The 24,669-nt window shown below is 40.2% G+C and overlaps 1 protein-coding gene across 1 annotated transcript; it reads left to right on the forward strand.

Moving 5' to 3' along the window:
* The first annotated feature begins 384 nt into the window (after nucleotides 1–384).
* CEP57L1 (centrosomal protein 57 like 1) lies at nucleotides 385–23,266 on the forward strand. The gene is made up of 11 exons (XM_032185192.1): nucleotides 385–411; nucleotides 12,412–12,556; nucleotides 14,244–14,423; nucleotides 15,005–15,126; nucleotides 15,547–15,651; nucleotides 15,937–16,014; nucleotides 17,774–17,872; nucleotides 18,645–18,722; nucleotides 18,831–19,060; nucleotides 20,711–20,855; nucleotides 23,034–23,266. Exons 2-11 carry the CDS (start codon nucleotides 12,415–12,417, stop codon nucleotides 23,256–23,258), a joined length of 1,404 nt encoding a protein of 467 aa, XP_032041083.1. The 5' UTR covers nucleotides 385–411; nucleotides 12,412–12,414; the 3' UTR covers nucleotides 23,259–23,266.
* Nucleotides 23,267–24,669: the final 1,403 nt, after the last annotated feature.

Here is a 24,669-nt window from a genome sequence, read left to right on the forward strand (position 1 = left end):
GGCCGCCCCATGGCGGAGCCGCGGCAGCCGAGCCGCCCCCGAGGAGAGGGAGAAGGAGCCCGCGGGGCGCTGCCCGCAGCGCATCGGCGGGGGAGCGGCGCCGCCAACGGCCGCCCAACGGCCGCTCAACGGCAGCCGGCGGCGGGGGGCTTCGCCTCCAGCCGGCCACCACCCCGCGGCGCCGGCGGCTCCGCCCCGCCCCCGGGGCGCGGAGGGCAGGGGACGCCCCGCCCCCAAGGGGTGATGGGCGCGCCCGACAGCCAATCGGCTCGCAGCGCTCATCGAAGGGGGGCCAATCGGGGAGGGGCGAGGTGGGTATAAGGAGGGGTGTCGGGGGGCGTAGTTCGCCCAGAGGGAGGCGCTGTGCACGTGGTGGGAGGAGGAACTACGCGTCCCAGGAGGCAATGCGAGGTGGGGAGGGAGGGGGCTGGCGGTGCTCGGTGCCGCTCCGCCTCAGACCCGTTTACCGGTGGGGCGGGTTGGGTCGGGGGGGGGAAGTCGCTGTTATTTCTGTCAAGTCGCTGTTATTTCTCTACTAGGGCTCTTCGGGGGCCCTTTTCTTTTCCCCGAAGTCCAACATTTCAAAACTTTTCAGTCTCCGAACAGCTATTTCAAAAATAAAAGCAAAAAGCTGGGCGACGGTTGGGAAGAAAATAAAGTTCAGAAGCTTGTGTTGGCAAAAATAAAGTAATAAGTAAAAAATAAGTAATAATAATGATAAAACACCGGGCTTTGAGTAACCAGAAAGGTTTATCAAATAGGTACCTTCAGCCTTTGGTGTAGCCTAAGTAAATGCAGCAGCAGGGAAGGCAAACAGCCTATGCCCAAGTACAGCAGCCTTCTTAAAACTAAAAATAAAACAGGAATAGTAATAAAAAACCCTCCCTGTGATATTAAAATCAAGCTGCAGGTCCCCAATGTTTTGATGCAGGTGAGGTGCAGGCTGCTGCCCCATGGGCTGCCTTGCCATTGCCCTGGCTGCAGGGACTCCTTCCTCCCTTTCTGCAGGAAACAAGGCTTTTCTTCTTTTTTTTTTTTTTTTTGTAATAGAGTTAATTTTCAGCCCAGTCAGCTCCCCGAGCCAATTTGCCTCCTGGCATGGCTCCTGGTGCTGTCAGGAGCAGGAAGTGTGCAGGCAGGGGCAGAGCCACCCAGGTGCAGCTGCCACCTTGAAGCCACCATGGCTTGGGGCATGCTGAAGGGCTAAAGAGCACTTGCAGGTAAATCAGAAACAAGACATTGGCCATATGTGGCCTGGCATAGGTATTTTGCATTTCTGGCATGCATGTTTCCTGCTCTTGACATTCAAAACTCAGGCCTGAAGTTAAATACAGACCAAGCAACATCACAGAAATATGTAGGAACTCCAACTCCAGGCGCAGAGCTGGGACCAGCTCACAAAAACTAGCCATCAACAGCTCCTTTATTTGCAAACAATCTGCTTTCTCCATCAGGCATTCCTTTCGTTTTCCTGGCACAGTTTCTCCAAAGCTTGCAAAACAAACATCATCCCATCATTACCTGTAGCTTTCAAGGCAGACCGTTCCATTTTTCCCCATTCCTCCTCTAAAAACCTTTCTGCAGCGAGGCTGAGTTACCATTGTTTGGTGGCGTGAACAGGCCTGGGCTGCTTCACGCAGCTGCTTCCTCTAGGCCTTTGGCACCCTTGTGAACAATATATCTACCAAAATCATCACCACCTGCAATAAATGCGAGACTTTACTTCTCTAAGCACTTGAGGCCTCCACCCATCATAACTGATGGGTTCAAAGAAAATAATGCTGCCAGGGCCTTTTATGTTTTTTTTTTTTTTTTTTTTTTTTTTTTTAATGTTAGCTGCCATTCAGCTTCCTGTCCCGTTCTGTTGTCACTCATTACAGTCTCCCAGTTTTCCTGTGAGTAGGCAAGTCACGAATGCTTGCTTTATTTCTTTCTAAATCTTGATCTTCAGGGGTTGGATGTACCTTGTTTTTCCCATGGTAAGTTTGTACTCGCTGGGTGTCTCTGACAATACCTACATACATCAGGGATCAATAAGGTGAAATCAAATCAAAACTGACGCCTTGATGTTAGACTTCAGTACGGCTTATATTCCCACACTGAACGCTAAGATTGATTGAGAGTCATAGCACTGCCTTTTATCTTTTAGAAGTTGTTTTTTCCACTGGCTGCGAATGAACTCTGGCTACAGGAAACAGATTGTGAAACTGGCTCCAAGGCCTAAACTTCAGATTTCAGCTCTTTGTTTGATAGATTTTAATGTAGCGCTTTGGTAATGGAGATGAAGGTGGCTTTATTTTTTCCAGACCAAATCTCTGCAGTTTTCCGATACTGGGTCAAGCTCCTGTGTGTACTGCAAGACACTGTGGAAATCAAGGTCAAAGGCTACTAGCAGAATTAATCAGAGCCTGAAGTTAGGGGAATGTGTTTGTTTGATTTGTGTGTTCGCTGGCTGGAGTTAATATGCTTGTTTTTGATCCCTAAAGAATGGATAAGAGAGAGGCAGAATTATGAAGGAAACAATCTGGCAACCCATCCAGAATCACAGCATTTGAGTTTTTAGAATGATAAGCTGAAGTAAAACAAATCTGTGGCTGTTTTAAACCTCAGTGTTTCCTTCCTTGATTATTTATCAACTTCCTTCTCTTTTAACTGCATAAGGACCTCTATAACAGTATGCAAATCATACCCAAATGCAGAATTATTTTTCTGAAAATATAAAGTAGTTGTATTCATGTCCTCTAAGTTATAAACAAGACCTAAATTATATTTTATTTACTTTCAAAAGGTCTTTTCCAGCTTCTGTATGCTCACAAAAGAGCACTTTACTGTAGAGTTTCTTTAATATGTTACTGGGAACTGTCATTAACACAGTAAAACTCATGCAACTTAGAAGGAACTGCTTTTTGAATTAGATTCCTTCAAATGCTGTCATTTATGCCCCCCCCTTTTTTTTTTTTTTTTTTGTTTGTTTGTTTGTTTGTTTGTTGAGGCTGATTTAATTCAAGCTAGCATATACCTAGCCTGGGATCTCTTTCTTCTAAAAGTTCACCTTCGCCTTTTTTGAAGCACGGGTTGCTTTGAGAAGAGCTTGGCTACGATGAACCAGAAGCACAGACCTCTTAATGTCATGCAGTGCTTGCCAGCTTTCTGGCTGTGCTCCAGTTGAATGTATAAATGCAGCCTCAAAGGCTTAAGAGCGAGACCCCAGGAGAGAGCATGTGTAAACGAAAACTTCTGATCCAAAACATGCCACTGAGCTGCCACCTGAACTGTTAGTCTGTTTCTGGATAGAAAGGTCCAGGTTTGCCCCAAGCATCTTGGGCATCTTGGTACCTGTCTCCTGTTTGTGCCCACTTGTGGTCTAGGCAGTAAGTTGAACAGCTTTGAGAGAGGTCCAGCTGAGAAGTTCTCTGAGCCCAGCAGAATCACCCCAGTAAGGTCAGTTTTTTCTGTCAATAGCCACTGCAGGCTTTGGTGCCCATCTGCATTTGGTGGAGAGCTCACCTTCAGTGTGACAAGCCAGTGATGAGAGAAGCAGCTTTCAGCTCAAAGGGGTTTCTGTGAACACCTGGTATCTACCAGGAGAGTGTCCTAGGTGCTCGGAAGGACTGCAAGTGGAAGGGAAATGTTCATCCACTCATTGCTTGAAATTGTCAGAGAAGAAGGCAAACATATGGTTTGACATCAAAACTGTTGTGAAAGAGAAGGAAAGAGACACAAAGGTGGAGTATGGTTTTGTAGCCATAGGCGCTTCCTAGGAAAAGGGACTCCGGGGTTCTGGAGGCTATTCCCAAGCTAGTGCTGCTTTATTTATTTATTTTTATCCAGGGACTATTTACTATAGAAATAGTAAGATGCGTAAATAAAGCCCAGGACTCTCTTCAAGTGGTTAACTACATATCAGAGACTCATCCTTGTTTTACTTTGTCTTCTGCCTCGGCTGCCATCTCCCTGTCCTGTGCTCTTATAGGCCCTGTCTGCACGGGGTCATAACTTCAAATGAAAAGGTGGTGACTCCCTGCTTCCTTCCTACTCTTCCTCCTCCCAGCCCCAGCATGGTGGTCAGGGATGCGGTATGAATGCTTCCCAGGAAAGCCATTAAATTCCTGCTTCCTGGCCAGTGCTCTAACCACTGGGTAACAGCGTAGAGAAGATGGACACTATTTCCTCAAGCTATGTTTTAAAAGAAAATGAATGCTGCTTATTGGGAATTTTTTGTTTGCTGACAGCCAAATAGGGCTTTCAAACACCTTTGGCAGGCTGTGTATTAGCACAGGCTTCAGTATTTTCCAGTAATAACACAAAGAAAAATGCTGTGGCAGCAGACATGAAATGAAATCACAGAGCGGAGAAGCTACAGGGACTCTTTATTCATTGTTTTAAAGAGCAGATTCTGGCACTCACCACTAGAAGAGGACTCCAAATTCTGAGTCCTAAGAGGACAAAGGTGCCAAGCACCAGGGTGGGACTTCACATACATCCATGTTCATAGCGTTTCCCTGCATCAGCTCTTGTTAGCTCCCTACTAAGCATGCTGTTTGTTTTGGCCATATACCTACACTTCTTTTATACACAGGGAATGTAAGCCAATCATTACCAAACTCGGGATCCAGCTCTGAGGCTGATCCTGGCACATCAATCCCATATCAGTCCCACCCCTCTGTGATTTACTAAGGTCACACAGAACACCAGGAATACAAGTCAAGTCCCTCGAGATCCACAATTGTGTTCGAAGTTGCCTGGCAGTCAGAAACTGTGCATCAGGGGAGAAAAGTCTCTTAATTATATTAAAATCAGTTGAAATTAGTTTTATATATGTGACATCATGCAGAATTTCATAGCATCTTACTCAGATTTTTCCTGCACCTCTGAAGTCATGCAAGTTGAAATATACAGATTATATGAAGCAAGTATTCTTCTGCATGGTTTTGAATGTTGTAAGTTTTCCCAGACAACATAGTGATACACCATTTTTTTTTTGCATTTCTGAGTACACATTATGCCATACTATGTGCATATTCTGGCATTAATAGTTAGAATATTGTATGTGCTCAGGATGCACGATGTGGATGTACTGGACTTGCTGTGAATATTTTAAGTCATGCAAGCGGATGCTATCCTTTAACATTGTTCTTCAGCACGAGAGATCTCCAAAAGAAGATTGAGGAATTGCTCTTAAATCTGCTTGCAGTTTTTCTGCATCTTTACAGACAGCTGTTGGTGACAAAAGATGACTATGAGAATCATTTCTTGCCAGGAGAAAAACTTATATTTTCCTCGTTAATACTTATTTATGTATTTTTGGTCATTCTTAGGTTGCCTGGTGTACAAATAGACAATAGAGTTCTTGTTCCCTGCCAGGTACCTAGTTAACAACAGCACAGGAGTATAAGAAAAAAAATGTAGGGGTGGCAGTAGGTAAAAGGAGACAAATCCTATGAACAGTTATTCTCTTTGTTTCTGATCTCATCCATGTCATGCTCTTCCAGTTATCTGGCCAAAGATCTACCTCCTACTCCACTCTAGGTTAAAGGATGGTGGATGAAGACTGGCACTTTCCTGAGAAAGCATTTGTAAAAACATAAGTTTACTTTGAAAATAAATTCCAAGGCAATGGTGGGGACACAATCTGTCTGTTTTATCTGCCTAGAGGGCAAGTTGCAACATTGAGAACCATCTTTCAATGATCCCATTAAATATTTGAGACGTAAAAGGTGAAAATTATCATGCAGTAAAAGCGTTTACTGTGAATGAGTCAGTGCCTGCAATAACTATCCCCTACTTCATTAGATTTCTTCATTATGTTTGTCATGTCAACCCACACGTATATTATAACCCACACCCTACCTGAACATGTGTCTTTCTTTTTGTATTTGCCTTTCTAATCTCTAATTATTCTGCCTCTGCACAGATACATAGTCTTCTATACTGGAGATAGTTTCTCTTGAAACTGTTCCCTTTGCTCAATAACCTAGTCTTCCTCTTTAAATCAAGGTTCAATAGGCAGAGTCAGTAATTTCCTCCTGCCTTCCAGTCTGTGTGTTCACTTGTACTCTGCTTTGCTCTCCAAAAAGCTGGAAAAATGCTTCCAGTCTAAGGAGCAAAAGAGTGCGTTTTGGAGGGTAAAGAGAAGTGAGCAAGCTAAGCAAACTGTATGTGAAAGACAGTATGAGGGCATCATCATCAGAAAATAGTGGGGAGAAAAAGTAACTTTTTGCTTTCTTTGTGAAGACTACTGAAGAGAGCACCTTAATTTCCCCATCAGTCAGTGTACTAAGAGCAAACAGGATCTGTTGGAACTGAATCCTAAGCATGAAGGGAAGAAACTTGATAGTTGTTCTTGCATGAGAGAAAATGTCCCTTCTAACCTTGTTTTAAAAAAAAATAAAAATACCTATGCTAGTAGAGGGAGTGGGAGAAAAAGAAGCCCAAAGGGAGAAGAGCAAGGAACAAAGCTGTAGGATGGTGTAAATACAAGGGAAAGACAGGAAGTGAGGGAGAAAAAGCAACTATAACATGGGGGTGGATGAAAGGAGAAGATGAGAGAAAGAGAATTACTAGGGAAGTGAGGAAGTATGTTAGTGACCATTGATAATATTTGTTTTTGTATTTGGTGCTTGTTACATAAAGGTTATATTTCATTACTTTGGACTGATTAAAGGTATAGAAATGTAATTTTTTTAACACTATTCCAGGCCAGGTGCTTTCATGCTAACTTATCTGCTGTTACTTGATAGGAACTTGCAGTCTTGCTCCTCTGAGTGCTAACTTCAGTTATCAGCTGCACGTACAGGTTAAAGCAGTTTGCACCAGCTCAGTCTCCACACAAAGGTATGATTTTATCATGTACATATGACTGATAGCCCAGTTTAATGAGGAATTGGGTCTGCTGCACTCTTAGAAGAAAATAGCAAAACTCATTATGACCCAAGATTGCTTCATATGCTGTCAGGTTAAAATTCTTAAAAAAAAAAATAAAAAAAAAAATAAAAATAAAAAATCTCAAATCTGTTTTTTTCCCAACCTCGTTATTTCTTTCCCCAGATTATTTGTGTAACTCTATTTTCTTTATTCATCTTTTTTGTTCTCTATTTTTTATCTTGAGCAAACAGGAACTGCAGTAATAACGATACGAATGTTTAGAAGGACTGACACAATGAATAAAAGCCTTAAGAGTTTCTGTTCATTACAATACTAGGTTTTACCATATTTTACAGTACATAGGATCATAAGAAAACACAATGTTTTTTTCCCCCTTTTTCCAAGAGTGAAAAAATAATTGTATTGAAGTTCAGCATGAGACTTGAGATTTAGAAATGAATAGGTTTTGGTATAGCAGTGTCAAAGAAACTGTGCACTAGACCTTTATATATCCAGTTCTGAGACTTCACTCTCACAAACAAAAACACAGTTCCCATGGATTTGCCTGTGTCAGCTTTTGAAAAAACTCCCCGCTGCCACCAAGTTCCTTAATTGGTCTAACAACTTTTAGTCGCTTGTTCTAAACTCATTTACAGTGAGGATCAAGTGAACATAAAAACATGTTGAAATGGTTTATTGATTCAGTTAGCTCTCCTTTCCTATTACTTTTGCAGCTGTCACCATTGCATATCTAACCCCTTTAGATCAAAGAAGGCACAGGAGTACCAGTTCCTTAGATATGGCCTGAGCAAGGTCGTGTGTTTCAGGCTGATTAAAGTGGCTGTGTCAGGATGCTAGAGACTGGGTGTTCCCAAAACAACAATGCAGTTTGCCTGCAACTTTATTTATTTATTTTGGTCAGTGGAAAGGCTGTTCTTTGTCTGTCCGGAATGAGGCTAAAAGAGCATTACAGCACATCCAGTACAGCTGATCAAGCTTTTTTCATGGTTCTGGAAGGAAAGTGAAAGGGGAAAAAAAATAGACCGATTTGGATTGTGTCATGAAAATGGCCTCTAACATAACCTTTTGCCAGCAATACTTGGCTCAAATAGACAAGGCAGCAGCCAGCATTCTGGTAGTTTCTTGATATAGCCTGTGTAGGGGTATTTCTTTAGAGATTTTCCTATAAAATGTCAGATAAACAGTGCATCATTCTTTGATTTATCTGAGAGTTTTTTTTCAGTTCAGAAAAAAATATGCCCAGCAGGTCAGGTCAGAAGATAGATATCTTTGTGTTTCTTTCTGAATAATGCTTTATTCTGATTTTTCTTTTTCTTCTTTAAAGCTGTTCTGACAACATCTCTTTTCTTTAGTTCTAAAAGGTTGCCCTCATCTGAATAAGCCAGGACCTCTCTAAGATAGCAAATGCTGGAGAACTTAGTGAAAGCATCCCTTACATTGTCACATTATTCCTCCGGTGTATATCTTTAGGGAAACTATTAGGCCAGCATTATTCCCTGGGCCCATTAAAATTCATTCCTAAAAAGCTTGTCCACGTGCTGCTTTACACTGTGTGACATTTTTGTGATTTGATTTTGGTGATGCTCAGTAGCTCCTCACTGTTTATGTGCTTACTTGGGCTAGATATCAGTACTTACATGACTTTAGTGAAATGGAAAATTGTTTGCTTTAAGTAACAAACTCTAGCCTGCTTGCACTCTTCAGAGGTATGAGAGTCATGTATAGATATATACGGACCTAAAGACAGGTTCACCATCCAACAGCCTTTGTGCAAGCTCACTCTGGCCTGCATGTGGCAGTGAGCCAAGAGCCAGAAGTGGTCCTGCCGGAATGAAATGGGCCTGCTCATGCTCACCCCCAGGGCATGAGCACATCGGCTCCAGCAAGGTAGGAGGTAGGTAGTGCAATTGCTTTAGTGCAGGGCTGTCACAGAGCTAATTTGCTATGCCAGAAAGCCTCCTGGATCAGGCCAGCTTTGGTTTGGAGACAACATAGGTGGCTATGCCAGGCTAAAGGTTAACGGGAAGCCTGTGGGCAGCACTAAATTGCCCATGCTTGATGTTGATTATGTATAACCTCCTATTTTGCATTTTTCTGTGTTAAATAATAGCGGTGATCTGAGCATCATTGCTGCAGCCACCAACACAGACTGGGTCAGTTCCAGCTGAAAAAATAAAGGGTGAGTCTCAATGTGAACTGCAGCCACAAGTGCTTCTCCCCAGGCTCTGCTACTGGGGCCACAGAGCCTCAACCTGGGTGTTTTGTCAGCCTATATTTAATGCTCACACTTCTCCCCTGGTTGTTCCCCAAACTCCAGCTGGTGCACTGATTTCCCCAGTGAGGAGCTTGTCTAAACAGCACTGGTTTGACTGCTTTAACTGGTGTTGTTCAAGTGCTACATCCTCCTAGGCCCTGCAGAGGTATACCAGCACAAACATTACCATGCAGGGAGAGTATCTGCTTTAAAGCACCTCTCTAGGGCTAGGTACATGCATCCATGGCAGCATGGCCGTAAATAGCAATCAGTTAAGTTTGCCTGTGATGGTCTTATAGACATAAATACTCCTGGGGAAAAAGTTGGTTGTAGGACAGTTGATGTCCAAATATATTTTGGGTCCTTAATTACTTTCTGGTAAGTTTCTTGGTTTCGTGGGCTGAAAATGTTTAGGATCTTTGATGGTGTCTTGCAGGTGTAGAGTGACTTGGTCCTTTTCCCATCCCATTTCCTTGTCTGGGGCCTGCAGCATTGTAGATATTGCTCCTGTGTGGGATGGTTCTTATAAACTATGTTTACCTCCCAAGATATTAAAGGGCTCATCCACACCAGAGCACTTTGACTTAAGTAACTGTGTTGGCAGAACCTAGAAATGCTATAGCAACCGTTCCCTCAGCCTATTTTAGTCTCCGAGAAGCTGTCGCAAAACAAGGCGTCTGTAACCGTGTCCACAGCAGGGGTTCTGCAAACATCAGCGTCTCCTTTGTGAATTGCTACCTACCTTCACAGCCATCTGAAGAGCAGCCTGGGGAGCTCTTGCTGCTCGTGCTGCTCCAGGGTGCGTATTACCTTCTGCTGTGCTGGTAAAATGGTGGCTGTGCGTGCCAAAGCCCACGTGGGATTAGCTAGATCACCATCACTGGGCTGGTGACCTGGCCTCTTCTCTTTCACATTCTTCCTGCTTCACCTGCTGAACTAAAGGGTATTTTTCTTCCCTTTCTCCCAAATAGCATCCCCCCCCCGGTCCTTGTGTTGCTGAGCTTGACCAGGATTTCTCAAATCTTCTGGCACTTTATTCCTTCCCTCTCTTATTTGTTATTTGCTTCGGATCATTGCCCTTCCTACAACTGTCTGCATACCCATCTCCTTGGAAACAGCAGGACTTGTTTACGTGAAGGCAATAAGGAAACTAATTGATTTGTAGCAGCTGCAGACATGCAAGAAAGCAGGGTGCCTTCCACTGGAGGATGGTAACTGATGAAAAAGTGAGCCTGCAGTTGTGCTAACTGCTGAAGGGTTAGATGGCGTGGGCAAAAATGACCTTACACTTCAGTTTCCAAATTGTGTTCCACTTAATAGCAGCAGCAGGAAGTTTGGTGTGTGTGTGTATGTGTATTTTTAAAGACCATTTTTTGTTAGTCCTTTTCGTCATCAGTGTGTAGGAGTTGAGAAGCAACAGGAAAACGGGTAAGTCTTGCTTATTTTGTACTTCAAGGAATATCATACTGTGCCATGCCAGGTACTTTGTGAAATATCCTGCCAGTGCCCCATGCCAGAATTATGTTCTCTCCTGTCCCCAACCCTGATCTCTCCATCTGTGGGACTTCCCAAATGTTAGTTGGGTTTCGTGGTCCTCCAGGACAGAGCTGTGGAGGTCCTCAAACAACTTGTACATGCCGTATACCTGTCAGGGCCACCAGGTGGGACCTTTCACCCACCCTCTGCCTCCCTGCCCACCCAGCCCCAAAGGCCAGCTGCCTGGGCTCAGTGTGACCAGCCACAACCCCGAGATGTTGGCGGAGGCTGACAAAAGGTCTCCAGAAAAATCCTGTGGTGCAAGGGTGGGCAGCTCTCCCTCTTAAGCTCAGGTGGCCAAGGAGGAGCCACCTCAGTGCCAGGAAGGCCTTGTCTGTGCCCGGGGGGCCACCCTGAGCTGTGGGATCTGTCCTGGGGGTGTTAGCGTGCAAAAACAGTGGTGTCTGGGAGGCCTGAAGTCAAGCAAGCCCTGGCGATGAGTTGCTGATGTCAACATCTCTGTGATGACAACTTGGAGAAGGAAGAAAGTATTTTAATGTACCTTTGGTTTTGTGTGCTTCTTGAAGGGGCGGTGAGGATGGATGCTGATTTTTTTATTCTGTTTTGTATGGCCTCTGAAACACCACTGGAAGAGCTGTTCTTGGAAACCTGTTCCTTCATTGAAAACTTTCTTCCCCACCCAGTATGAATGAATTTTCCTGGGTTATGCTTTGTCATCATCTTCCAGTTTGGGTTAGGATTTCTTCCTCCTGTTGCTAGGTTCCTCCTTTTTGTTACTTCTTGGGAATTAGTGCCTGTAAATAGCTCTGCCCAAGCAGGAACCCCACTCAGTGGGTCTCCTGAAAGTTGCAGCACAGCATCACATGCTGCTGCTGCTGCTCCATCAGAACAATTTGCTCTGTATTGTAAACTTGAGAGGTACCACAGTTGTATCACTGAACCTTCACATAAGCTGTTTTTTAGCAACTGAAGCAGAATATAATCTTCATTTCTTAAACTATATCAAGTGAAGTGCTTGGTACTAGTTTGAAAGGTAGCTGTGTTGTGCTCTATCTTCCCTCTCTTGGTATTGTGTTCACACTTCCAATGACTAGCAAAATCTGGTCGGAGCTCTCAGAAGTGAGATCTCTCTCAACTTTAGATGTGTAAGTTGATAGGACCCTGGAAATGGAAGAAAGCTTATATTTTTGAGGAGAACATTTGTGTGGCATTGGAATTGTCTCTGCTGTTTCTAAGTAAAACTAGTAGATGAGTAGAGGAGTGAAGAATACAATGAAAAAGTTTATTTATACAGTATCTGTAAATCCAAACTTAGTAAAGAGGGCTCTAATGTTAGTTTCTCTTATACCACTTCCCTTCGGATGATCTGTAGCCCTCCTTCACATGACCTGTAGACCATGCTTGGTTGTCATAGCATTCCCAATGTAAACAACAAAATGAGGCTTCGATGACTTGTCATAGAGTACATATGTACTATGAAAAATGTTGTCAATCCTTGGCTTTTAAAAAGCCAGAAATAAATTATTAGAAAACACCAAGAAAAATCTTAGAAAACTTTGGCTGGTTGGGGAGAGCTGTCTTTAGTGTTACAGAATACATTGTTTTGGAATTGCATTAAAATACACAATACCTCTGGGTGCATGTGGCTTTTTTAATTATTATTTTGATGCAAATAACCTATTTTGATGTAAACAGAGCCAGGGACTGCCCAGTGATATGCCTTGCTACATAGTTCATTGAAGAGCTAATGTCGTTATTTAACTCTCCTTTTGCAGGCTATGGATTCTGAATCAAAGGACAGTTTCATAGGAAGCTTTCTTCAGCCACCAGATAAAATGATTCCTGCATCCTTTGCTTATATAGAATCAAAGAAGTTGGCAGCTGTTGGAGTTGACGGGCCTTCTATCTCCAATAACCAAGGTAAAGCCAAAATATGTCTTTAAAGTTGTGTTTTTAATTGTTCCTTGTGAAATCTCTTGAGCAAACTCCCCATTCTGTTTTACTCAGTTCAATGACTTGCAGTGGTTATCAGGCTGACAGTGACAGGATGTGTATGTGTCCTGAGGGAGTAGTCTCCCTGAAGTCATGCATCTGGAATGGAAACTGCTTCAAGTCTTCTAACATCCTTATAAACTTTGGCTTTGAAAATTGTTTAACTTAAATATCGTCAGACTTCCTCTAAAAGCAAAGGAGAATGCTTCAAACTCAACAGAAGCAATTCACGCTTTAAATCCAGCAAAAAAAGATACAGTACTTTGACTTAAAATTGGCTTTGTGCAGTGCTATTCAACTCTCTCTAGCTTAAAATTACTTCTAAGCTTTTTTTTTTTTTTTGTGTGTGGTATGATTTACTGGGAGAACTTGTGAATAAAACAGACTCTCAGGAAAGTTATCAGTGTATTTGTCTGTGTGAAATACAGGTCCACTATGATTGTCTTGTGCCTTAATCAATGATTACTCCCTAGAGCTCATAGGACAAATGCCTAGGGGCTTAGCATGTCCAGAGAGCTCAGTGAATCACAAGTGTACCATACTTGGATTTAATGCCACAGATAACTTTGCAATATTGCACAGACGTAGCATGGCCTGTGCGTTTCATTATTGTTCTTTGTTTTGTGGCTTTCCCATATGAAGAATCTGTGACTTCAGTAATAATCTTCTGTCATACGACGTTTGGGCTTTTTGGATTAAAATGTTCAGTTTAATATTAGGCAGCTAAATAGTATGTCAATAGAAAGATAGAGGAAGTGCTCCCACTTCGTCTTTCTGCTCTCTGGTGTCAGTTATTTATTCCAAGGAGGCTGTGGGAAGCTGATTAGAGTTGTTATGGAGCTAGCAATATTTGCTGGATATTCCTCTACCAAGTGAATTGGTATAAGGAAAATATCAAGGCTTATGAAATGTCAGGAAAAAAAAGCTGAACTTGTTACAGAACATGTCTTAAACTTCCATAGGTATGTATGCTTTTTGGAGAGCTAGTAAACTTTTTCTTGTAGTTGAAGTTGGAACTCTGATTTTATTTTTGGTGTAATTTTGACTGGTATTGTGACTAAAAGTAAAATCTTGCAGATTTGATTTTATGGTTTTAAAAAGATATTGAAAACAAGATGTGAGACGGTTGAATCATTACCTTTTGAAACAATGAAGTTTTTTTAAATGCATCCTCTGCTAAAACGTCCCTTGCATCTGATTTTTCTGCCTGTCCAGTGTCCTTTATCTGCCCACACCAGTTGCATTACACCAAAACTTGTGACCTAACTTGGATACCTGTGTTTCTTGCTTCTTTGTAAACAAATGCTAATAGTCCTAAGTCCCAGAGTTTGCTGTTTTGAATTTGCTATGATTTCTTTGTGCTTGCTAACATTTGGAGTGAAAATAGCTTTTCTCACAGGACCTGTGCTTTCTACCTCACTTATGCAGTAAACATGTTTATTTTCTCCTAGATACATTGCGAGTGTGTTATTGTACTGTTGGAGAATGTCATTCATTTTAGAGGTGATCCTAGAAAGAAAATCTAGGTAGCATTTTTCCTGTTTGAAGTGCTTTATTAAAATAGTAAGAGGAACTGTCATAAGAGCTTAAATATAACTGTTGCATTGTTTGCTAGCTGTGGTGGCAGCCCTGAGAACTCTTCAAGAAAAGATCCACCGTCTAGAGCTGGAGAAATCACAAGCTGAAGATAATCTGTGCAGCCTCTCCATAGCAGCTGCTCAGTATAAGAAGGCCTTAGAGCATGAATCCTACAAAAAAGACAGAGCACATCAAGAACTGATGCAACAGCGGAAAGGTATTTCTCTGAGTGCTCAGCTGTAGCCACAGCAACTCAAAGTGTATAATCCAGGGAGTGTTTTTTTTGACAAACAGCTGATTAATACAACCCCCCTTTATTTTTTTTGCTTCAGAACTGGGGAGAGGCAGAAGCCTGATAATTGCAGATCAAGTTTAGATCGTATTTGTACATATATTAACCAAGTATTGCATAACCCATAGAGCTGTTTTAAAGAATAAGCAGATTTCAGGTGGTGTGTTTAACTCGTATGATAACGAAGCATCTGCTTACTTGTATAACACTGCTAACTTGAGAAAAGTAAGTGGAAGGGAAGGAACCAGATTCTGGTTAGATATCTACTGATATTAATCAAAGTAACAGCTGTGCTCACACCTTTGGAATTCATATTAGGGACTAGCTCTGGAAAAGCATCTTGATTCCCTTGTCATATATAAAATATATTTTAACCACATGACTTGTTCAGACTAACAAAACTTTTCTTCTCTCTTTTGGAGATAGAGAATTCCTCAAAGAGATGACAGGATGGTTAAATCCATGACTCCCATTGCTGTACTGAATGTCTTTGCTTCTCTCTGTAGATATAAGTGTGCAGTTAAATGCAGCACAATCCCGCTGCTCCCTGCTGGAGAAACAGCTGGATTACATGAGGAAAATGGTTTCCAGTGCGGAACTGGAAAAGAAAATCGTTTTAGAGCAACAGGTGAAGCCTTTTAACATACTAACGAAGTAGTAATATAATAAAAATATATATAAAAATGTGTAAGAGCTGAACATCTTCCTTCCTCAGCTCTGTTCAGGGTGATAGCAAACAAAAGCAATTTACTGTCTGACTGGCTGTTGACAGCCATTCAATCAATTGTATGAAAAGACTCCCTAGGTGGAACTCCTAATGAGCAAAGCCATGCTAATACTTGCATATTTGGTAGACAAAAAGACTGCTTGAAACTTATGTCTTCTTCGTCTGCCTGGTGTTTTTCATCACTTTGCAATTAAAAAAAATATTAAATTTAAACTAATTAAACACTTCTACTGTAGTGTGTTTGTTGTTTTTTGCTGTCTGAAATAATTTCAGTCAACTGGCATCTTCACTCATGCTTACATTTTCCAGACCCAGCTTCAGAAAGAGAAAGATCAGAACCAGATGGAACTGCATGCCAAACTTGAAAAACTTGAAGTACTAGAAAAAGAGTGTCTTAAACTTACTGCTACTCAAAGAATTGCAGAGGTAAGCAAGCATGGAATTAGTCTGAAAGTTATTCATTTGGTACTGTTAATAGTGTAAAAGTTCTTGCAAAAGTTTCCTCTGCTAAAGCTGAGATCATAAAACATACCTGACTGAATGCTTGACTACCTTGGATTCATTTGCATAAGTTGTGTTTTTTTTTCAGTCTGGGCCTTAAAAATTCCTATAGCCCTGTTTTATCCCAGATTACAATTGCAAGCTACTTCAGGCTTCTGATTCAGTACGGCAAACTGAAGTGTGGCTAAACATTCTTACATTCAAATTCAGGACAAAATCAAACACTTAAAAGAAAAGCTTTCTGAAGAAGAGCATCAGCACAAGCTACTACAAGACAAAGCTGCTCAGGTACACTGAAACTGTATTATTTTATCTCCTTTTTTTATTACTGAAGGAAACTATTCTCTCTGTCCAAAATTCCTTTTTAATTACATATAAACTCCACATTTAACTCTTAGAGTGCTAGCTCCTGGAAGAATTCCTGGAGTACTGAGTAGACTGGTTATAAATTACATAGGAAAAAGCTTGTCTTGATCAAGAAAGATTCTGCTTTTTGTTTGTTTGTTTGTTTTTGTTTTTGTTTGTTAATGATAGAATTCATCAGCCTTAAAGCTGCTATCAGTGATCTGGGTGAAGAGTGAATTTCTAGAGAAACTTCTACTGAGTCAGATAACCTTAAGTAGAAAGTGGTCATGTAGAAAACCTTATACTTCGAGTAAGGTTGTTTGTTCTAATTTGTATTCCTTTTTTTTGTTGAGATTTGCTGAGATCTAATGTACTATACTATACCTGGAAAAGTCTTTAATCAGTATGCTGTCACATTATTTATTAAGTGTGAGTTTGAGTTTCACATTCACGTTGTTCTATGAGGTCACATTTGGTTTGTTGGGCCACCATTCACCTGAGGAATATTCACCAAAGAAACCAAAATCAAAGAAACACAGTGATCTTTTGTTAAAAGAGCAAAGTAACTTCAGATATTCTCAACCTCACTTCATTGAGAGGTAGCAGCCACTTTGAAAGAGCTGTTTATGATGGTATTCCCTGGCGAGGGGGGTGCAAAGCTGGAGAACAGTGTTGTGAGAATGCAGTCATAAGCAAAGCTGACAGCTTATGTTAATTAATCACTGCAGTCACTTTTATACCTATTCCTCAGTCCAGGAACTTTGAATTAACATGCAGATTGTAGCCCAGATATCTGATCACCTCCAGAATACAGTGGAGTGGCACAGCTGAAAACTTGCAGTTTTTTGGGTTTCTTTCTTAAACTGTTTTTGTTGCTGCAGAGCAGAAAGCCTAGTGCAGAGATTTTATCATCTCAGTAACATGGTAAAAATTACTTTCCCAGAGTAGATAATCTGACATTAGCAGTAGTATAAACATTTGCTCAAGAAAAGACTTAAGTGAAGTAAATTGAGTCTTAAACTAGTACTAGTTGCTCCTTGGTTCACTGTAGGATCAATTTAGGTCTGTTGGATCTGTGTTGGGAAACACAGGGTGTGGCATAGCTGGTTCAGCTTCCTTTTGATGACAGAAAAATCAGAATAATCTCACTTTAGTGATGAACCTCCAGCATTGTTTAGCCGGAACTGTTACACATGCCAAAACAAAGTTCTTGTCCTGTGTTTGATTGGGAATGGCTATTATCCTGTTTATCCTGAGCCTTTATATCAACTTTGAACTGCAGAGAAATCTGTGGATTATCCAACAGGCTTGACCTTTATGTTACACAGATGGGCTCATTTCTCTCTGCCCCCAGGCTGTGAGATCCAAATGTTCATATTCTTTGGATTTTATCTTCAGATCCCCAGCAAGCAAAAGGATTGTTTTATCTCAATTGCTAGGTTATCATAGTGGAAAAGTACACCTGCTGCAGCTGGAAAATGGGAACTGGTAAAACAGAGCTGCAATAGCTGTCTGATACCGTGCCATCCTAGTGATCTGTTCAGTTTTTAAGCATAGCTTATCTTCCAAGCAGAACAGTTAATAGTGCCCTTAATTGGCTCTCATTTGTCCATGAAAGAGGGAATTAATTAGACCGTGTGATTTCAGTCTTCTAACATTACATTAAATACTTGCTTTTTTTTTTTTTTTATTATTCACAAAGCTTCAAAAAGGATTTGAGATAAGCAGAATTTTGATGTCTTCAGTATCATCTGAAAATGAATGTAAAAAGAAAAACAGGAAGAAAAATAAACACAAGAAGGTAACATGAAAGTTTTTCATTAGCATGGTGTTGCTGATAGCATCTGACTCACACAGAGACTGGAATTTGTGAAAAATGGTGATGTAAGAGCCACTTGATTTGTCTGATGCACTTTATTCCATTTCCAAAGTGAAGAACAGTACTGAATACCTCTTTTTTCCTTTTGGTAATTAAAACTGGGATAGGGCTGGTAATGTCTCACAGGAAAACTTTCCCGTACCAGCATGATAATAACCTCTGTTACAGTCTTAATGCTGTTCTGTGTCCTGTCCTTGCTGCTTTTCATTTTATCTGGCAAAATTAGCATTAGCTTCCAAAGTAATTTTAAGTAGGACATCCTAAGATGGCATATTGTGCCTAAGATGGCATGTTGGGGGATTGCTGAAATCAAGAATATTTTGCAACACATGTTACAGGTCAGTCAAAATTTTGCAATTCTGGTTTTGCAAACTTAAGCAAGTAATGCTCAGTTCCTTTAATATCAATTTAATTGTCAAACTATCTGTTAGTAAGAACATCTTCGTATCTCCTTAGTTAAGGTAATTTATTTATCTCATCTGTTATTGTTGGAAAGTTCTACTCGTTCCACATACAGAAAGGAAATTATTTTTTTTTAAAAAGAGGGAAACTGAGACGATGCATTTCACTGCTATTTTATTTGAATTTTACTTACTCCCCCCCTCCCCCCCCCCAAAAAAAAAAAAAAAGAAAAAAGAAGTTGGGTCAGCACATTGGGATATCTTGTCTTAATTTTCTGTCTGTCTTACAGCAGAAAAATCCCACAATGAAGAAAACGCACCCTTCTCAATTTCACGTAAAGGCGGGCGTGCTACCTTTTGTGGCTGGGAAGGTGCGTGAAACCAAATGTTCTCATTAAATTTGCTTCTACTGTTTCAGTAAGTCTCTTTACTGTAATTGTTAATCACTTTTGTAAACCACTTACTAATTCTGCTTTAAGTCTGTCAGCTCCAGCCATTCTGTTAGTGCAAATGTACAAAGTGTGTTGCATATTATGAAGCATCGCTGTCCGCGTATCACATCACAAAGACAAGATGGAGCTACATCTGGGATTTCAAGACAAACTGCTCTTTCAAAACCTGTATCCTCTTGCTCTACATCATCAACTGTCACTGGAAGTCTTTCTGACCTTCTCTTGGCCATACAGGATGAGAGGAGCCAAATGAGCTTGTGAGTACTCGTCTCTGGTGTTACAAGTGGCTTCAGCAGTAGCCCTGTGAAGCTATGGGTGTGCTGTACTCAAACCTAGCCTCATAAATGTAGGACTAGTTGGGAGAATGGCCTGAGCAGGCCTGACTGGTAAGGTTTTTCTCATTCAAAAATTTCTTCTTGTCCTGATATTGAACTGATATTGGAAGCAAGCAAACATGTTCTTCAGCTGGGTTTCTTCTCTTGTACTTAACTGTGCTGCTACTGAAGTAACAGCTGAAGCAAATGAAAAATCTTTCAGGCCTATGATTTTTGGAAATGTAAGATATACTCTAAGATCTCTAAAGTATACCTAGACTACTCTCCTGGAGAATGCTGCAAAGGTAGTGTTAATATTGAGTAAGCCTGTATCATGGAGTCAGTCTGGGTGGTAGAACAGGTTAGTGTAGCTGTGGTAGGAATAGCTTTGTCACAAAATCTAGCCTATGTTACTTTGTCCTCACTCTTGGTGTTCTGTCTATCTGTGCATACCTAATACGTCTCTGAGCTGAGGCAGTCCAGGGTGCATTCCCACTCCTTGTTGATAGCAGAACTTACCAGTCCTGTAAGGTGGTTGTGAAAAGAGGCACACTTTCCTGCCAGAAAAGGGGCAGGATGAAGCTAACACTCTAGATGCAAGTGTACGTAGCATTCTAGCCATGCAAGTAAATGTGGATTGTGTTCTTATACATCTTCACATTAACACAAGCTTATAGAATTGTGGGTTAAAGTGATGCACCTGGTCATAGGACACATGTCAACATGATGAGCTGTGGTTGGAACAAAGAAGGACATTTTGGTTAAACCAGTTAGGATGTTGACACTTAGTTTGAAATCCTTTATGTGGCAAAATTTAAACTGGCAACCAATCTCTTCTTCAAAAAGTAATGGTTGGCCTAATCATACTAATTCAAGGACAGGGATATTTTTCTTTATAGTAGCAACCAGTTGCTTCAGTTAAATTGTCAAGAATCAACAGTTACTCAGAAGTCAGAAAAGACTCTTTGATCTTTGGAAAGATATTACTTGTCTAACAGAGTCTCTGCTTTTGGTTTGTTCAGCTAGTTAGGTACCAAGCAGATCTACACCATTCCTTTTAATTAAGGACCTGCTGCTAATCTTTTTTTAGTACAATTTTTCAATTTGGACAATCTATCAGAAAATAACTAAGTGTTGCTTAAATTAGTACTTAAATTAGTAACTTAAATTGATTTAGAAAAAAGTTACTAATTTAAACAACACTTTCCTGTATTATCCTAAACCTTCAAAGTCTGCACTAAATTGGGCAAGAGGTGAAAATACAGTACTTCATAGCTGCTATTATCCCCTATTTACTTTCAAAATTTTCATTTCGCACACTGTTAGACATATAGTTGTTGTGATTGTGGCTAAGAGAGAGGAATAAGATGTACATCAACTACAAATTTAAAGTGAGAAAATCAGACCTCATGGAAAAATCTTTTCTAGAGAATATATTCCAGGTGAATGTATTTTGTGTGAAGGGGTAAATAATGCTAAATTGCTGTACTCTGTACAAAACAGCTAGCATCTCATGCAATACACTAGAAGTACTGGAGGAAATCCTATGGGCTATATAGTGAATACTTACTGTACCATTTTTATTGTTAATAGTGAACATCAAGAACTTCTGAAGCAGATACAAGAAACTCAGGACTCCAAAGTTCGTGAAGATCTAGAACAGAAGCTAAGTTGCTTTGTAAAACAAATGAACATTAAAGAAGAACAAATATCCAAGCTGAAGAAGCACCAGACTAGTGTAAGAAAAAAAAGTAAACTGTCCAGCCTGTAACACTCTAGTTAAATGGCTACCACAATTCTGCCTCCTGTTGACATTAACTGGAATGTCACCGGAATGCTTAAGCTAGGATGTTCCAATATGGATGATTAAAATTAGCTTGCTAGCGCAGTGTTCTTGTACACCCAGTTTCTCCTGATCAAAAAAAAACCAAAAACAAAACACAAACAAACAACAGCAACAACAACAACAACAAAAAACCCAAAAAACAAAACAAGAAAAAGTACTTAGAGCTGGCAGCCAGATATGTATGACAGTGAAAAAAAACCTTCCTGTCCTGTAGCAGCTCTGCAATACAGAGCTAGGTTGCTCAGTCTGTTGCTTCTGCTCACTGTGTTAAGACAGACTGTTGAGATTTTATTCCTTTATACCTTGTCCCTGTGGGGAATGAGAAAATAAAATGCATAATTCCTGTACAGACTGGCTTAGATGTCTTGTATATTACTGAAATATTGAATTTCTTATTAACCAAATAGTTTATTGACTGCAACTTCTAAGAAATCATAGCTGGATAAGCCTTTTAGTTTCATTTAACCCCTAACCTGTACACATTCTGTCAGTATTTGTTTTAGAGCCATAAATAACAGCTTTTCATATATGCCCATATAATACCACACTTCTGTAGATGAGCTGCTTATCCCCCCTGTAGCAATTTGGTTTGGAACATAATAAAAAATGCAAGCTATAATTGCCAGATATTCTTCTGATCTTTCACCTTATTTTGCAGGATAAATAAGCTCACCTAAGAGCTTTACTTATATAAGAAACAAAACAGATCTCAGTGTGAGACCTTAAGGAAAGGGAAAATTATATTTGATTTCAGTGTGAACAACTTCACTCACATTCACTCTTTGATAGATTTTACTCTCTTAAACCTTTTATTATTCATATACTCGCAAGCCAAAGACACTTATCAAAGTAGTCTTGTCAGGGTTGCATGTAAGCAACATAAACTAAAGACACTGACTGAGTCCTTGCTGTCTCTCTTGGCAATGTCTACTGTTTTTTGGATAAATAAGTTATATTCTTGAAGAGCCAACAATTACAGTGTTATTCTTTGCCTCAGAATCTTGCTGACTTCATGAACTTTAGACAGTGGACAACAACTGTATCTTTGCTTCTTCATTTTGCATATCTTTATGGCAACCGTCTGCCTTCATTTGGGATGATGGGAAAAGGAATGGCACGTATGGTGTGGTACAACCTTGTTATCTTTGTGTGTTATCAAAGTGCACATCTTCTGCTGGCACATCATCTGTGCTGTGGTACAGCCTTATCAAAGCACATGTCTTTATGGTCATGATGTAAAGAGCACATTATTCATGTTTGTCTGTTTGATTATTGTCCATCATGCCCTGGTTATCAATACAAGCCACTCCTGTAAACCTTGACCTATTCTTTTTTTGGTGCTTTTGCATACAGACATTTCTATTTGTATTTTACACAAATCAATCTTAATATCTCTGGTACATGTTTCTGCATTTAGAACCTGTCATGTTAAAAATGCTGTAGCTATCTTTGTTTTACAGTTAATAATATACTCTAGAATGCAATTAAAATTCATTATTTTTAGAAGTAGACTTAAAGCCTGAATTGGCATATGGAATGTTGCCACCCTAATTTTACCTTCAGGACTGACATTTTCATGCCAAATGCAAGTCAAGACTTATTTGACATTTAAAAAACATTCTGTAGCACTCAAGCATATTTATTCTGTTTCTTGATTCTGTTGTGAGGCTTCCAAGTAAGCTGAGATATGGTAATCTATAATAGTCTGTATAGATTCTTGTTAATAAGGTAGTAAAATCTGAAATGTGAAAAGACCATCATAAATATAAATTGGTAACAGATGATATTTGGGCTCTCTCTCTCAAGCAAGCATTTTTACTTTAGGGAGTGGTGAGGTTCAACAGTGCGCTGAGTGTGAGTGAGGTCAGTTTTCTGTAATGCTTTCTGTGTGGGCGAGGTCAGTTTTCTGTAAAACTTCCAGCAAGACAACTGTATGCAAGATGAGTAGGTTTTAATGATTTTTTTAAAAGGCCATTAGGCATCTTTAGTTTGGAGTTTGGTAGAAATTTAAGTTACGCAGCAGTAGTTCTTCCAAGTTTGTAACATTCTAATGATTTATCTTTCTTCTAGGTGCAGAAATTAAAGCGAAAGACTCAGAAATTGAAACAAGAGGCAGCTCATGTCAAACTAAAATATGGTAACCAAAAGGAAGCAAAGGAGATTGCAGTCACTGTAAGGCAAAGTATGTCCAAATCTCATGCTGGACAGAAAAGTAGCAGCTCTCTTCAGCTGCTAAAAAATGTGCAGAAGCTTCAGTCAACACTGAAAAAAGATGATATTATGTGGGAACAATAGTTCTGAAGTTTACTGGGTTAGAAGTTTTGAAGTTGTTTGACAGCTAGTGAATTTTAAATTTCACAACGTATCTTTTAAAAATAAAATAGATATAGCAATTCACATTCTAAAGTATATAACTAGTAGGTCAGTTTGTTCTCCTTAGAATTAACTTTCATGTAGCATAGCTATAATTCCACTACACTGAATTGTAATAAAGTATTTTAATGGATTGATGAAATGCTTATGCATTAACTTGTCAAATAAAACTTAATACCCTTCTTAAACTTAAAATAATACGAAGCCTTTGGTGTCCTGTTGTTCCCTACCTCCTGCCAAGAAGATACTTAAAGTTTGCTTTTCCAGAATGACTACGGCTAGTGCTTCTGTTCCAAGAAAGCCAGTGTTTTTCCCTTTTCTCTACTAATTGAAGGTTCACGATCTGAATCTTCAGATCATTGCAACCGAGGCAAAAAAGAGGAATTGTCTCTTGTTTATATACTTACACTTATTATGTAAGCTTTATTGACAATCTTAGTGTCAGGGAATGGTAGGGATTGGAAGCAAATAGCTATGCAGCTTTCCATGTATAACCCTTCAGACCTAGTAAAAAACAGCTGTTTCATGGTAACTTCCTATTAAGCATCCCGTTGTTTTGACAAGTTTGAAGTAGCTGACTTAAAACTCTGAAGAAGAATAAGCAATTTTAAATGACTTTCATTGTGCCTATGAGTAGAAGTTTTCACAAAAACAGTCAGTAAATTGATGTGTTTGTCCCCAGCAGATACTGCATCTGCAGGGTCAGGACTAGTGATAGTGAATGTTGACATGAAGAAGGAAACAGAAGGACTTAAGAAGCACATGTAGGGGAGGAAATGGCAAGGAGTGAGATCTGGGAGGAGAATATTGGTTTGCTTGCCATTCCAAGACTGTGTTTATGGCTCTGTAAAATTTCTTTTAGCACCCAGGTTGATGCAAGAATGAGGAGGGACGGGTAGGGGAAGAAAAAAGTGTTCCCATTTTTCAAAAATGTTCTACTGCATATCTCAGGTATGAAAAGAAAACAAGTGGTCTTTCCAAGCTCCTCTACAGGTAAGAAAAAAAAAAATAAACACCTGGAAGTGTGCCTTCTTGTTAGGGCTTTGAAGAAAGGCTAGTGATTTGTAGTCACAATGGAAAGTTGGGTCTTCAAATCACTGTTTTGTTCTGGCACCTGACAAGAGAAAGGGTTGTGACATTTTTCAGACAATTACTTAAAATTTAGAATAAACTGTTACGATCTTTGACAGGAGTTGTGTGTGAGAGCTTTTTAGGACAGGTTTGAGGTGGGCAGTGAAGTTTATATGTCATAAACATCTTTATGGGGACTGTGGGAAAACAGGTTTTTCAGCAGATACCTGGGGATGAAATTCCTCCATTCTACATTTCCTTC

The sequence above is a fragment of the Aythya fuligula genome, chromosome 3 (assembly GCF_009819795.1).
Source record: "Aythya fuligula isolate bAytFul2 chromosome 3, bAytFul2.pri, whole genome shotgun sequence".
NCBI lineage: Eukaryota > Metazoa > Chordata > Aves > Anseriformes > Anatidae > Aythya > Aythya fuligula.